The 15,587-nt window shown below is 42.4% G+C and overlaps 1 protein-coding gene across 1 annotated transcript; it reads right to left on the reverse strand.

The window, feature by feature from the left end:
- Positions 1–4,463: 4,463 nt before the first annotated feature.
- Positions 4,464–15,409, reverse strand: LOC128866343 (28S ribosomal protein S5, mitochondrial). The gene is made up of 2 exons (XM_054106988.1): positions 15,222–15,409; positions 4,464–5,618 (listed from the first exon to the last, which is right to left on the reverse strand). Exons 1-2 carry the CDS (start codon positions 15,340–15,342, stop codon positions 4,522–4,524), a joined length of 1,218 nt encoding a protein of 405 aa, XP_053962963.1. The 5' UTR covers positions 15,343–15,409; the 3' UTR covers positions 4,464–4,521.
- Between the last annotated feature and the right edge of the window lie 178 nt (positions 15,410–15,587).

The following is a 15,587-nucleotide window of genomic DNA, read 5'->3' on the forward strand; positions in this document are numbered from 1 at the left end:
ACTCGGTGTTGGATTTGTTGTGGGAGAGAGACTTCGTCGCCAAGTACTTACGTTCACTCTGTTGGACTAGCGTCTCGCAATAATCCGCAACCTCTCGCTCATTTGCGCCCACACCCCAACGGAAGAGAAGGACGATGCGATCAAAGCTTTTTTTATGGGCGCCTGGAACGTTCCTATAAGCGCTGCTAAAAATCGTGCTTGGCGACTTCAATGCCAGAGTGGGCAAGAAAGGAATTTTTAGTCCCACAGTCGGGGAACTCAGCCTGCACAACGAAACATCCGGTAACGGACAGAGGCTGGTCGAAACATAGCAGCCTGCAACACCGGATTCGAGCATAAAAAGAAACACCAGGCTGCGGGGTTATCTCCTAATCAAAGATGTCCTAATTTAGATGCGCGTACGATCCGAGGACTCCACATCGACTCGGATCATTACATTTTTGCAGCCAAATTACGCACACGGCTGTGGAACAAAAATTTACATCTGATTACGCAAAGAAGGTTCGACATCGGAAAGCAAGAATGGCAAGAGACAACCAGAAGATTGGCCACCCGACTCTCACTCCTGGTCTCAGAGCTTACATCAGCAACATTTCTCGTTCTTTACGGATCCCGGCAAACTCGAAAAAACAATTGATACGGCGAGAAATGTCATGCTGGCACGCAAAGCAGAATGCCGCCTATAAGGCCACGCTGCGATTGGGAGCAATGCGAGCCATGTGCGATACTCTCCATCGCCAACTTGTAAATGTCCAAAAATCTTCCGCAGAATATTTTCTCAAACACTCATCATCGGATATTGTCATCGTTCACTCTTCTGCGCCATACGTTAGGACAGTCAAGAGAGGATCTTACTACTCAGTTGCCTAGGTAGTCTAAAGTAGCACTTGTTGGCAAGAGAGATTCTCCGTTGGATTTCAAGGCTAACATTTTTATCGGTGTTAATGCTGGCTCCTAACTAAACGAAGTCAACAGTGACATGGATGCCGATACGTGAGTGCGCCGACTGCTTGTTTGATGACAGGAGGTACTTCGTTTTGTTCTCGTTCACCACCAGACCCATTCGCTTTGCTTCTTTATCCAGTTTTGAAAAGGCAGAACTAACAGCCCGGTTGTTAAGACCGATGATGTTAATATCGTCGGCATACTTATCGATACTGCATCCGACGTAATGGGTGGGAATTCGTACTCTGGGAAAATTTCCCGATCAAGTGGTGGTTGTGGGAATAGGTGGTGCCGATTTTTCCAACTTTTTGGTCACGACTTTGTATGCCAAGCGCCAGGAATCTTTGTCAGCGCTGTCACATAGAGATCTGTAAAAATTGATTCTCTCTTTTAGCTCTCTGATGGTTTCGCCTTGTCCTATTGCATTACCGTCTTAGTTCCGCAACCTCTTCGCTCTACTAATAAGCAGCCGCGCGTCGAGCTGCTGAACGCTTTCCCTTTCACCTCTACTTTAATGCTACACTTTAGGTATTTTACCATGTTTGTGGCTCCCTCTGGTAGTCCGTCAGCCAGCATCAATTTTAATACTTCTTCAACAATTATGCGTAGTTTTCAGCCATTTGGTTTATCCCTAGGTTTGTTAGCTTTATTAGCATATTTCTTAATCGTGAAGATGATTGCGTGGTGGTCCTTATGCGTATACTCTGCACATGCCTAGTAAGGTCTATACCCATCTTTTTCAATTGTAAATTGTTCACCTGTGTTTAGGAATATCACATCAAAGGTAGAGTGCGGTAATGAGAGCATTGCCCTTAAAATTTGTCCTACGACTCCCCACTCACGAGCCCACACATCAAAACCGTCTCCAATTACCACAAGAGGCTAGGGCTTTCTCCTACACATACAAAACGTATGTCGACTCTTAGCTGTTCTATTTTAATACGTATTTTAGCACTGCTCCATACAGTGGGCATACGTTGCGTAAACCCGAAGATGGCATCACAAGAGCTGCACTACACTGGAATCCCCAAGGGAATCGCAGGCGCGGAAAGACCAGCCAACACGTGAAGGCGACAAGTTGAATCTGAAGCGGAAAAAAAGCCCATTCCTGGAGTCAAATTAAATTCCTAGCTCTAAATAAATCAAATTACCAATTTGTTTCTTAAGGGCCTATGTTCTTCCTAGGAACTATAAGAAAATATTATACACCTAAACATCAATTGACGTCAACAACACATAATTGGTTATTTTCAGTCTTATTCTGCTCACTTAAACGGGCTATATTTACATTCTTCTCAATTACCATATTCTCCTGAAGCTCTTGTGCAATGATTTAGGTTCAGTTGCAGAAACTCCATCGTGCACGTGCTTTTCTTAATGCCTCTATGCAGTAAGAACATTTTTTCCCACCTGTTTTGTGCTTCGCCAGGGATGAGTTCCTTCAAGAGCTGATAGCTCACCTTTACACTCAACGGCTTTATGGGTCGTCTCCCGCAGTTGAAACATGATATTTTCATGTCGAACGAGTTGTTGCAGCTCGTCTGGTGGCCAAACTTGAGGCATTTAAAGCATTTCATCGACTGGATTCTCACACATATTCGGCCAGTTACCCATTCTGCCTGACTGCACCTGCAGCTAGTAATTTGTTAGCTACAGGGACTGGCAGCAGTAGAGTTGCCATTTTAGTTCCACTATAGGCATTTCTAAGTCTTTATCCCATCGAACTCTTTTTCGAGGGCATTACAAAGCTCTTGTTTAGTTGTTATCTCATCAGGGCCGTAGAGAGCATATCCGGGCCCCGGGGGAAAATTGCAAATGCGGGCCCTTTCCAATAATGTCTAATTCATATAAATACGTATAATCTCGAGTCCGGGCCCCTCTGAGAACTCCGGGCCCGGGGGAAAAAGTACCCGAGCACCACGATAGATCTACTTTACGTGCGGTCTACACGCTGACGGCATCATCGGTCCTTATTTCTTTCGAAATTTTTCGCATTGTTTGCAGTCGAAGTTCTTCGAAGACTTTCATCATTGGTGGAAAATAAACCACCTTCGATGAGGTGATCCACCCATCAAGTTCCTCCCCCTCACATTTCCGGACATTCAGGAAGGCAAATTACGTATTTAGGTAGAAGAAGAGTCAGCGAAAGCAATACATACTGAACTTCGTTTTCATTACATACAGGCCGCTCGCGCAGCTGATGCACGGGCCGAAAGTAAACGCGATAAAAGAAAATCAGTAATGTATGTATTTCAAACGCAATAGTGTGATTGCATTATATTTGGCTGGAAAATTACAACCATCGATTGTTCGTGAGCTCGAGCATTTTAAAGTAAATAAAATTTTTGTTTATCGCACCATCACTCATTACAATGATACTGGTAGCATCGCGAAACGTCATGCTGGTGGTCATCAAAAGACTGCAACGTTCATACGAAAATTTGAGTCATCGATTGGCCACCAGGAGGTAGCACCCGCCACTGATAATGGTTTGGACCGCTCTCTAATCGTTTTCATCAAGCTTGGCGTCAAGGTAAATACGAAATATTATCGCGAAACGGCAAATATATTTTTTAAGGAGCTATTTCATAGCCGAAATACACTCGGAGGTTTGCCATTGTCTGCCGAGGGGCGACCGCTTTTATGAAACAACTTTTTCTTCAATTTGGTTTGACACCGAGATTCAAACCTACGTTCGCTCTGAATTCCGAATGTTAGACCAACCCATGCGGCTACAACGGCCGCGATTTCGTTTTCATTAGGGTGTTTAAAGTCACAAGTTAAAAGTCACAAATCTTCAAATCACAATATTACAAAGCCATTCATTGAATATTTACAAGTAAGTAATTTCTGCCCCTTTTGTTTCGTTTACTTCAAGCAATGACGTCAGGCAGTTGTCAAAATCGCGAAATATAAAGTAGCGGTCTTGGGAAAACGCCACCTTTATTTTTTGTACACAATGATATATGCCCTCTTCTGTGGGTTTTCGTCGTTCGAATAGAGGGCCGCAGAGTTTCATATCATGAAGCAAAAATTTTTAGAGATGTGCTCTTTAGTATACCATTATTTGGCTTTGAGCGAATTCGATAGACTCAGCTGGTGGGCTGACGTCACTTGGGATGTGTTTATAAAAAACTGAGATTGTGTTGGTGATATACGAAAAAAATGAACCAATCAACTTCGTTGCCGTTTGAATAACGACTAATTGGACGAGTGTGTGAATACATGTGAAATGTATGTGCAACTGTATTAGTAATATACGGAAAAAATTAACACAATCTTCACTCATTTTGCTTCGTTGCTATCTGAACAACGACTCATTGGACGAGAATGTGAATACATACATGTGAAATGATCGTGCAGAATTCGGCTGCCAAATCTCCCAATGGTAGTCGCACACCAGCTCATTCAGCTACGGCGGCAGTTTAGTTAAAAATTTGTTGTATTATAATTATTCTATCGTTTATTATTGCTTCATTTCTTTTCTATAAATTATAACATAACAGGTATGACTCAAGTTAATCTTGTTTAATTTTTCATTTTATTTTTACCATATAATAAAACAAATCAAAAAAATTATTCAAAGTATTGAAGACCGTTGTTAAATGCGTGCATATTAATGCGTAGCTTCACTTGATTTCTCACTTGTTCCGCTCTCCTTTTGTACAATTCGTATCCTTTGGTTTTCACATAAAATGGGGGGAATTTCTTCTTATTTAAAATAATTTTATCACCCAAAACATATTGAGTATAGTCCAAAATCTCATTTCTTTCGATTTCATTTGGTGTTCTACAATAATCTGGCTTTGCTATGATTCGTGGCTGCAGACCAGTTTCATTACGAAACTCTACAACAAGCAATTGTTTTTCTCCTGCGATTTTCTCATGCGTTTTTTGTTGCAGTAAACCCAAAAAAAATGCTTTCACTATGTGCTGCAAATTTGTTGAGCCTTCTATTCTGGCGTGTAAATTTTGGATTCCAATAACTTTGCAAATGGTTTGTATTGCACGGTGACAAACTAACCCATAGCCTTCAGGTTTTCTTTCTACAAATATCCTTGTTTGCCCAAATGCAGAAGAAAAGTCGTGAAATACTGTATGCCCGTCACAGAGATTTATTTTCATAACTTTTTGAGCTGCTCGATTTTTGGATTTTCTTAAAGCAGTTCGAACTTCAGGCGCTTTAGCAACAGCGAAACCAGCCAAGCCCTGTCCGTTTCCAGTAACTGAGAGAACGGAGTAGCGCCTCTTTCTCCCCATATTTCCTTTCATAATAAATACAATTTTATTTTCAAGCACTCTTGTGTCGAAGTTATCAAAATTTTCTTCACCAATCGCGTCTGGAGGTCCAATGCTTCGACCAGGCATTTTTGCTCCAGACCAGCCACGATCTATTGGGCTTAGCTTCATCATTCGATAACTGCTCATTTGGTCCCGAATTTGATTAATATTTCTATCAACTTTTTCAGGTAAGCTTTCGTGCTGCGTTAAAGCCTTTCCTCTGACGATGGGAGCATTTAATCCAGGCCATAGAAAACCTTTGGTTCCGACACCTATTGTCTGACCTCTGTTCAGATCCTTTGCTATTTTTTTACCAGAACCCTTTCCTCTGCCCCTTTTCTTGCCAGCATTACTGACTGAAGTGACACCACGCCAAATTTCATCAGCCGATACTGAAAAGATTAGAAGATGAAATAAAATATTATACAATATTAATATATATTTTTTGTTTATAAGATTAACAATTTTATTTAAGTGTAACACTTAATTAAAAGAGCGAGAAAATCGTTAAGGCGAATTCATAGAAGATGAGTTCGCTTGGTTGTTGGATTGTCAAAATTTCAATGAAAATTCCCTATTTGGGCAACAATAAAGAAGCAAGGCCCTTTGACAGTCTAACTAGTAAGTCCTAAGAAAAAAACAAATCAGCTACTACAGCGAAGCCAGTTTGTTTGCATACGCCTTAAGTTATGCCGTAGCCGAATACCATTCAGAAGGTTTCGAACCTACTGAGATAATGAAACATGAAATCATACAGGATAGATACAGCGGCCACTGTAGCCGAATGAGTTGGTCCATGATTACCATTCGGAAGACATAAGTTCGAAACTCCGTGAAACACCAAAATGAAAAAAAGTTTTTTCTAATAGGGGTCGCCCTTCGGCAGGCAATGGCAAACCTACGAGTGTATTTCTGCCATGAAAAAGCTACTCATAAAAAATATCTGCCATTCGGAGTCGGCTTAAAACTGTAGGCTCCCTACATTTGTGGAACAACATCAAGACGCACGCCACAAATAGGGAGAGGAGCTCGAGCTCGGTCTAACACCCAAAAATGGTGTAAGCGCCAATTATATATTATATACAATATATAAATTCCGTCCTAACGTATGGTGCAGAAGCTTGGACGATGACAACATCCGATGAAGCGACGCTTGGAGTGTTCGAGAGAAAGATTCTGCGTAAGATTTTTGGACCTTTGCACGTTGGCAATGGCGAATATCGCAGACGATGGAACGATGAGCTGTATGAGCTTTACGACGACATAGACATAGCGCAGCGAATAAAGATCCAGCGTTAGAAAGATCAGGTGGAGAAGGACTTGGCTTCACTTGGTGTGTCCAACTGGCGTCGGTTAGCACGAGAAAGAAACGACTGGCGCGCTTTGCTAAACTCGGCCAAAATCGCGTAAGCGGTTATAGCGCCAATTAAGAAGAAGAAGAAATTCAATTATATTTATTAATTCAAAATCCATCTATCCATCCATCCAAAATACAGATTGTTCAATCACTGCTACCGTAAGACCATCAACGACTACAATACGCTATTCGTTTTCCATCATTAGCAACGAAAATTGATATTTTAAATAATGTTTTTATATTGAATAAATCGCATTTCTACTTAAATGGTTATGTTGACACACCAAGTGAAGCCAAGTCCTTCTGCACCTGATCTTTCCAACGTAGATGAGGCCTTCCTTTGCTACTACCAGCTGGTACCACATCGAATACACTCAGAGCGTTTGTATCCATTCCGAGGACATGGCCCAGCCAACGAGGCCGCTGGATCTTTATTCGCTGCGCTATAGCAATGCCTCCATAAAGCCCATCGCCTACGATACTCGCCGTCACCAACGTGCAAAAGTCCAAAAATCGTTGGCAGAATCTTTCTCCCAAATATTCCAAGGGACGCCTCATCGGATAAATGCCTACATCACCCTGAATTAATCAAATGTGTAAATTATTTACCCAACGTTGATGGAGAAGCATTTTCAAATCAGGCTGAAATAGTGTGAATTCTCTATATGTAATCATAACTTAGTTCCTAAGAATTTAGAGGTCAATACTCAAATTATCAAATAATCTTCGTATACAGCCTCATGACAAATAAATAAGAGCACGCAATTTGTTCATATGTTCTTTTTCTCAGTTTCGGTGAGCTTGATAAATTTTGCGAACAAAAAGTAGTCCCTACCTCCTAAAACTTGATCCTAACTCTAAACTTGCTCTCTTTATTTTACTCACGAATTTATACCATTTCATTGGATCGATGATTTGCGTTTATTGCGAGTCTGTTGATTTTCTCAACCTGCCTGTTGCTTCCAGCTACCGCAGTTGTTGTTGCATGCTTCTTGTTGTTACATCGGCATGAATGCAGCGCCTTTGTCGCTGACCTAGCAGCTTGGGCTTCCGAATATGTCGGACCACTCACTTAAGCGTCGAGATGTTTCCTGGGTTGCCGTTGTTTTTGTTGGAAATAATCAGACAAATTTTGAGAAACCTTCAACATTTGCGAAAATAAATTTGCAATTTTTAGAAGTGAAATCCATTTGACCAAGGTAATTAGCATGCAACATATTCAGCGGACTGTCGATTTCATCGATACAGTATACCAAAGTACCGTCCTTTTTCTCCATCTTCTTGCTAAATATAATACACCTGGCATCAAATGAGGAATGAAATAGTTTTGCCTTATGTTATGCATCGTCCTTTGCGTAGCGAAATGGTCAGTATTGTGTTCGTTCCGTTTTATGTTCCACTCCATAAGTTTAGGTACTACCAACGAATTGTTTCCGTCGACCCTTTCATTGACCCACCTTTAACTTTATAATCTTCATACGGACCAGTCTTTAAAATCTCGAAATCGCCCTCACATGAGTATCGAAGCTGAGTCTGCTTCAACCCACATTGCTCCAAGAATCTACGTGTTTCATTCTCCGCCCGGACGATCTTAAATTTTATGGTTATAATCTTGAAGATATGATACAAACTTAAATTCTGTACCCAGCTTTACTTTCGCTTCTTGCGATGTCGTTTTTTTTTTAGCAGAAGAAAACTGCATGCATTTCTTTATTTGCCATTTGGAGCTAAACTGCATTGAAACCCTCAATTGATGAATACTTATAAACCTTCTGTCATAAATCCGCAGTACTGCATAAGTGTTACTTTCAGCACGCGGGTCGAACTGTCTAGGAGCGGAAGAGTGTCGGTCGACTTCGAGCTCAAAGCTCAAAGGTGGCGCAAAAGTAACCTTGCGATGTTTTTTGGCTGTAATTTAAAAAAAAATGAAAAACTTTGATTCTTCTTGTGGATTATTTTTATTTGGTCTTTTAATTTTTTTTACATCAAGTTGAGAATATGATGTCATGTAAATGGCCGCCGCCACAGTTGATTGCCATTTGAGCCCTTTCTATGGCATTTTCCATCTCTTTGGCCAAAACTTCCGGCGATAGGTCCTCACATTCTTGACGGATATTGTCTTTAAAAGCTGCAAGAGTCTGAGGCTTGTTGACATAAACCCGCAACTTCAAAAAGCCCCACAAAAAGAAGTCTGGAGCGGTCAAATAAGGCGATCTTGCTGGCCAGTGCAAATCGCCAAAACGGGAGATTAGGCGCCCGGGAAATGCATCCTTCAGCATATCGGTTGTGGCACGTGCAGTGTGTGCCGTTGCACCGTCCTGTTGGAACCACATGTTTTCCAATCCCAATTCATCAAGTTGCGGCAAAAGGAACTCATTGTTCTGTAGCGCTCACCAGTCAAGGTAACCGTTTGGCCTGCGACGTCTTCGAAGAAAAAAGGTCCGATGACTCCTCCCGCGAAAACAGCACACCATACAGTGACTTTGAGCGGGTGTAATAGCTCTTCGGGGGTTACACGCGGATTTTCAGTGCCCCAGAAGCGTAAATTTTGCTTATTTACGTACCCGCTAAGATGGAAATGGGCCTCATCACTCATGATTAGTTTTGATGAAAAATCATCTTCCTCTTGGTGGTGATTAAGGAGCAGCTAATAGCTGATGCACCGTTTGGACTTTGTACGGAAACATCTTCAAATCTTGTACCAAAATTCGCTGTAAAGACCGTCGACTGATACCCATTTGCGTGGCACGTGGTCTGGTCGATGTCGACGGCGCTTCCATGACATCCTCGGCTACAGCAGCAATATTCTCTGCAGAACGGCTACTCCGGGGTCTGCCACGCCTGGCAGCATCTCGTGTTGTGCCAGTCTCTTCGAGGCGAGCGGCTAAACGTCGCAGTGTTTCACCAGTAGGCGTTGGACGGCGAGGAAATCTGTCAAAGTCACCGACCGATTATTGGTCAAATAAATAGTCAGCAATATTCCGCGTTCTGGAGCAGTGTAGCGTAACATTGTTTATTAACGTGTATTTCGCATGTGTTTACTACACAAATGTCAAAACAGAAGTGACATTAGGGGCCAATCGCAAAATTTATAGCATTTTCTGATAGGAGGATTACTTTAGCGCCACCTGTTATATCGGGTCGGGACTCTTAGGAGATGAAACGGAGTCGACTTCCAGCATTGTCCGCGGGAGTGTGAGAGGGCACCCGCTTCAGTTATGAAAAGAGCCACATTCGGAACCGTTGCAGTGAAAGGCAGAGTGGGTTCGAGAGCAACCAACAAACGTCATTGGAATCGCGGCTCAAGCGGCAACGTTCTCAATAGAAGGAATGTTCTATCACAAAAGCCGCTAAGCAGAGCGCCCTCCTTTATTCCTGGGATTATCGATAAAGAAGAGTAAGACTACGCCATATTTGTGGGGAAATGAAAGAAAGTGGCGTCCACGTCGTGTTATGAGTGTGGGAAAGAAGAACCCTGGACCTCCACCGGGTGACACTTTGGTACATTCAAGCGAATTGTATGCGCCGATGAGCGTTCGGCTTGTATGTAAGCCCACTTTCCCGTCCGCCAATTTACCTTGAGTTCGGTGAAGCCGAAGTAGTCCTGATCCTGGAATCGAAGCTCAGAACGAAGAATCAGAAGGAACAGCTATTTATTGATGGTGCATTTATTGCAACCATTTATTTTACCTAATCTCAACAATGAGGGCAAGCACAATGACAAGGTGGAGCAACCTCCCGAGTTACTAAGGGAGATCCTAGCTGAGGCGAGAGGAAGAAAAACAGGCATTGTCATTAGTACCGACGCGAATTTCCACCACACTTGTTGGGGAATTACAGACAGTAATGCAAGTCACTGGTTGATTTTACCCTAAGTGAAGTTTTCATTATATGTAAGGTATTAAAGTAAGGACCGCACTTTCATTACTGGGGTTAGGGAGAAGGTTTTTGACCTCAGTCTGACCTCTTTCTCAGTGACGTACCGAATCTCAGATTAGAGGGTGCTTAACACTCATTCCTTTTCGAATCACAGGTATTTTCAGTTCCCCCTTAATGAAACCAGGCGAAATATATCTTCTATAGGAACCTTAGGAGTGCGGATCGAAACTACGGACCGGATATTGTAGAAATCTGCAGAATCGCCTATCGGAAACACCGGTGGAAAACTTAAATATTTCGAAGAGATCGATAGATGAATTGGATGAGGCCGTCGCCTCTGCGTGTAACAGGGCCCTCAAGAGCTCTTGACAACTAAGACTGCCCCTACAAAGTAAAAGGCGACTTGGTGGTGAACTGAACGGCAATGTAATACAGAAAGAAGGATAAAGCCACCTTCGGGATAAAAATTACACAAAGTAGCATAAGGAATCTACAAGACTGAAATTAAGAAAGCCAAAGCAGACTCATAGAAGATTCTATGAAAGCAGTGAAGTTTACCATAAGTCCACGAGGCTCAACGTTTCTACGCCCATGGAACTACTTGGAGTGTTTTGAACGATAAGCAGCAATAGAGTGCTCTAGTTGCTTCTCGATCCCAATTTTTCGACAGATGCAAACTAGAGCAATAACAGCTGGATAGCGTGCTAAACCTTCTTCGCCCCCAAAGTTGCTTGCTGGAATTCGCCGCCTGGCTTGGCCGCTTTGAGTCCTCGTCTGATGAAACTCTCTGGAGAGGTCCACAGGTCTGCCCTCATTGGAATCTATGAACGCATCGGACGAGCGCTAGAGTAGGGCATAACGCAATGCAGAATGTGGTACCAGTGAACATCAAAGGCAAAACTGATACTAACGAACGCAATCAGATTAGCTGTTCAGGCCACAAGCTAGAATTAAGGTACCCCCCCATTACTTTTACCTCTCTGTTCTGTTCTTCCCCCTCTATAGAGCCAGGGTTCGAGTCTTCGAGAATGAAACACCAAATGATAGAAAAAGGTTTTTCTAATAGCGGTCGCCCTCGGAGTATATTTCTGTGATGAAAAGGCTCCCCATAAAAAACCATCTGCCGTTCGGAGACGGATTACACCCAGAGGTTCGCCATTGCCTGACGAGGGGCGACCGCTATTAGAAACTTTTTCTTCATTTTGGTGTTTCACCGAGATTCGAACCTACGTTCTCTAAGAATTCCGAATGGTACTCACGCACCATCGCATTCCGCTACGGCAGCCACCGTGACATACGTCATCATTTTCCAGCGAAAGCAGCTGTTCTAGCAAACGAGCGTGGACACCTACGCCAGACGGATCATAGGTATCCTCGAATAAAGGATTTCAACTTAGAAATTCGGGCCTAATAACTCAACATAAGCGGACTGGATGGGTTGAGCACTTGAAGACCTGAAACTTTGTCGTTCGGTCCACCGTAAGGTCCTTGCCGAACCTGCCGAAGAACAATGACAGCGTGGCAGTCATTTTGGATGGTTGCACTTCGGATCAGAGGAGTTCAGCTACTTTACGGGCAATTTATAACGCATTCTCCGGTCGACAGTTAAGAAGAAGCGTCTTGCTACTAGACGTACCAAACAATTGTGTATGCTTCTTTTCTGCAGACATTGGTCCGACAGTATCAACAAGCACTTACAATTTGACCTTGGCCCTACTCATTATTCCTGACAAATCGAAAACAGGGAGAGGTGCCCACTAATGAAACCTGGAAAACCCAAAAAAAATCAGTCTTATCGTCCGATAACTCTCCTTCCAGGTTAATCGTGGGCTTAACGAAAACCACCCTGCGAGAGGGCTGTCTTAGTTGCTTTGGACCTATTGTAAGCCCCCAGTGCGGGAACTAACTAGTAACTCGTGGTTCTCTGCACAGTCTGTTCCGGGCATCAGACCAGAGTATCTCGGAATCTGACATCAGTCAAATGCAATTCCTGCAATGGCTGGTGCCATTTTCGGAGGTACTCCAGCCTAGTTTTATTATCGTCTCGATTGAGAGATCTGCCCGCTCATTTCCACGAAGCCAACTGGACCGGCTTCGTGGAATTTACCGAGAACACCTTCGCCGCTCTCCCCATCCGTATTGATGTGCGCGTAGCCGACCGCGTATTCAGCGAGCTGCTGAAAGGATCCAGGATATACGTCCTAATTTCCCACATGAAGCAGCCGTTTTAGCAAACGAGCATGACCTTCTACGCCATGCCGATCCCGCGGATTTAAATTTGGATATTTGGCTACTGGTCACCCAGCATAAGCGGACCACATGGGAACAGCATTTGAAGACCTGCAACTTTACCACTGGTTTGTAAGCTCTGATCCACCGTAAGATCCTGTCGAACCCAACGAAGCACAACCACAAGGTGGCAATCACATTCAGCAATTGCACTTCGTCGGACCCGAAGAGATCCGCGAGGTATTTTAGTCGGTGATTTAGTTTGCATCCTCCGGTCGACAGATCCAAGCTCTATGCTCTCAGACGACTGCACAAACAACAGTGCGCCACTTACTTTCTCCAGCGAGGAGGTTCAGGTGGCCATCAATAAAGCAATAACTTCTAAAGCCATTGGCCTTGACGGACTTAACATGCTGATGCTGAAAAACTTGGGTCCACTGGGAGTAGGATTCCTACCAAGGGTATTCAACTTGTCTATGGCACCTCTCATAATTCCTGACAAGTGGAATGCAGGAAGTGTGGACCCATTACTGAAAACTGGGAAAACTGACATTACACTCACCGCCATAAACACCCAAATTAACCAAGGGCTTAACCAAAACCGCCCCTGCGAGAGGACTGTCCTAGTAGCCCTAGACCTGAAGAAGGCTTTCAATACAGCCAGCCACTTCACGTTAGTATATGACATTACACACTTGATCCTTCCGCCGGGGCTGTAGAGTTGGTCCGCAAACTATTTGAGTGGTCGGGATTCGTCAGTCATCTTTGGAGACCACAACTCAAAACAGAGGAGGATAATGAAAGGTGTTCCGCAGGATAGTGTCTTATCACTCTTGCTTTTCAAATTCTACATAGCAATGCTTCCCGTCAGGGAGCACAATAAAATGCTCAGCAGTTTCTGCTTGGATGCTACCGAAGGTTTCACCCCTGCAGACACTTGCTAGAACTTGAGCCACCTCCCAGGCGCGTCGGGAGACATCTCTTCGACTATTCTGCCGAGATCCAGGACAAAACGAGCTTACAACTACTGGACCGGACAGTATACAGACAGAAGCTTAATGACAATCATCGGGAGAGACTTACCACCTTCATAAACTACCGACCAACCATTACCTATTGCAGATGAAGACCTTCAGCTGCCTCGTGGGAAACGCGTTACTTCCCAATTACGTTGAAGAAATTGTAGCGGGTTAAACTCCTACCTATCCAGAAGCAACCCCGACATACCCAATACATGCTCGACATGTGATAGTGCCCTGCTCGATACCCTATTCACACGACTCCTTGAGCCCACACACCTAGCACCCCTCTCCCTTTGGATCCAACCTGACGAAGCAGCATGTTTTCAGGTCCTATTGTTAGATGAAGAAGACAATGATGACATGTTACAACACCGTACTAGCAGATGGCCTTCCAAGCAGACGGCCGTCAGGCACGCTTCAAAAAAATAACCCTCATAAATTAAAGAGGCATATGCGTCAAGTATGCGGTACGATAACCCCCATCCCCATCAGGTCTGTTCATATAGAAGTTATCCAGTAACTTGCCACTAATATAATTGCCGAAAATTCACTCTCAAAGAGAAAAATATCGAAAAAAGTACTTGAACACAAAACCAGTAACAATTTGTAAGTTATACGAACAGCTGATTAAATTATTGACAGGAAAAATCACAAAAATTAAAATTTTTTCTCTTGAGCTACCTCATATTAATTAAAAAATAATAATAAAGCAAATGGAATGCAAAATAACGAGCTTCGGAATTACATGATATCATTTTGTCCACAATAATTTGTTCCATTTCATCATCGCTGTAAGATGAAGAACATTCCATTAACAATTGCAATTCGCTTATTTTAATTCATGCTTATTGTTACTTTGTGATCAGCTGTTTTTCTCATTTGCAAATTCTTACAGTAAAAATAAGTCCAGTAAAAAGTAACCCCTCAAAATGAAATGTCATTTTACTCTCTCACTTTCCCCTACTTTGCAAGTTTTTTGGGTACATGAACACCAAACCTTATAATTTGTAAGAATTGTTACAAACTATTTGCTTCATGAACTGGCCTATCATTAAATTTAAACCGAACTTTTTAATTTGTTTGCATTTTTATTCTCATTTGCAGGCTTTTGACAACACAATATTATCGTCAGAACCAATGAATTATTATTTTCGTTTAATATTGGAACGTGATGATATTAATAAATTGATTTACATTTAATTTTCATTAAGGTATTTTTATTATGAATACGAGTGTAAACACGTGCGTGAATGCATATTTTATGAATTGAAGTCTATGTGCCAACCTGTAGTGAAGATGCTGAAAGCATTTTAGACGAAAACAATTACAAAACTATTATTTCCGAAACGATGGGAGTTATAAAGGTTATTCAGGGACCCCTTCTCAACATTTCCAGAAGTTTTATCACATAAATCATTAAACTTTTAGTAGTTCATTAAACATTTATTTTCAAAGTAGAATCGAAAGCGATGTAACCGGGAATCGAATATTACGCAATATTTACTTACACTTGTTAAAAAAACTAGTATGCCGCACAGAATTTGTTAAGCCACTATTGTTAGTCCCAATTTTTGAAACCAAATGTTTATAGAAATTACACGCAGAATATTGTAACACTTGGCGAAACATATTTGCGCTAGGCCTACAATAATACTCGTAAATATTTTGTACTCGATTTATTTCTTTCCATTTATAGTAGTTTTTTATCGATACTTCTCTAAAGGGTGAAATGTATAATACAACCGTTTTGTACTGAATGGCACCGTCATACAAAAACCATTATGCATCACAAGTACAATTCATGTTTTCTTCGTTACACACCAATAATGATAGAACAGAAGATTGCGTCTCACCATGGGCCTTTCAGTCCAAGA

The sequence above is a fragment of the Anastrepha ludens genome, chromosome 2 (assembly GCF_028408465.1).
Source record: "Anastrepha ludens isolate Willacy chromosome 2, idAnaLude1.1, whole genome shotgun sequence".
NCBI lineage: Eukaryota > Metazoa > Arthropoda > Insecta > Diptera > Tephritidae > Anastrepha > Anastrepha ludens.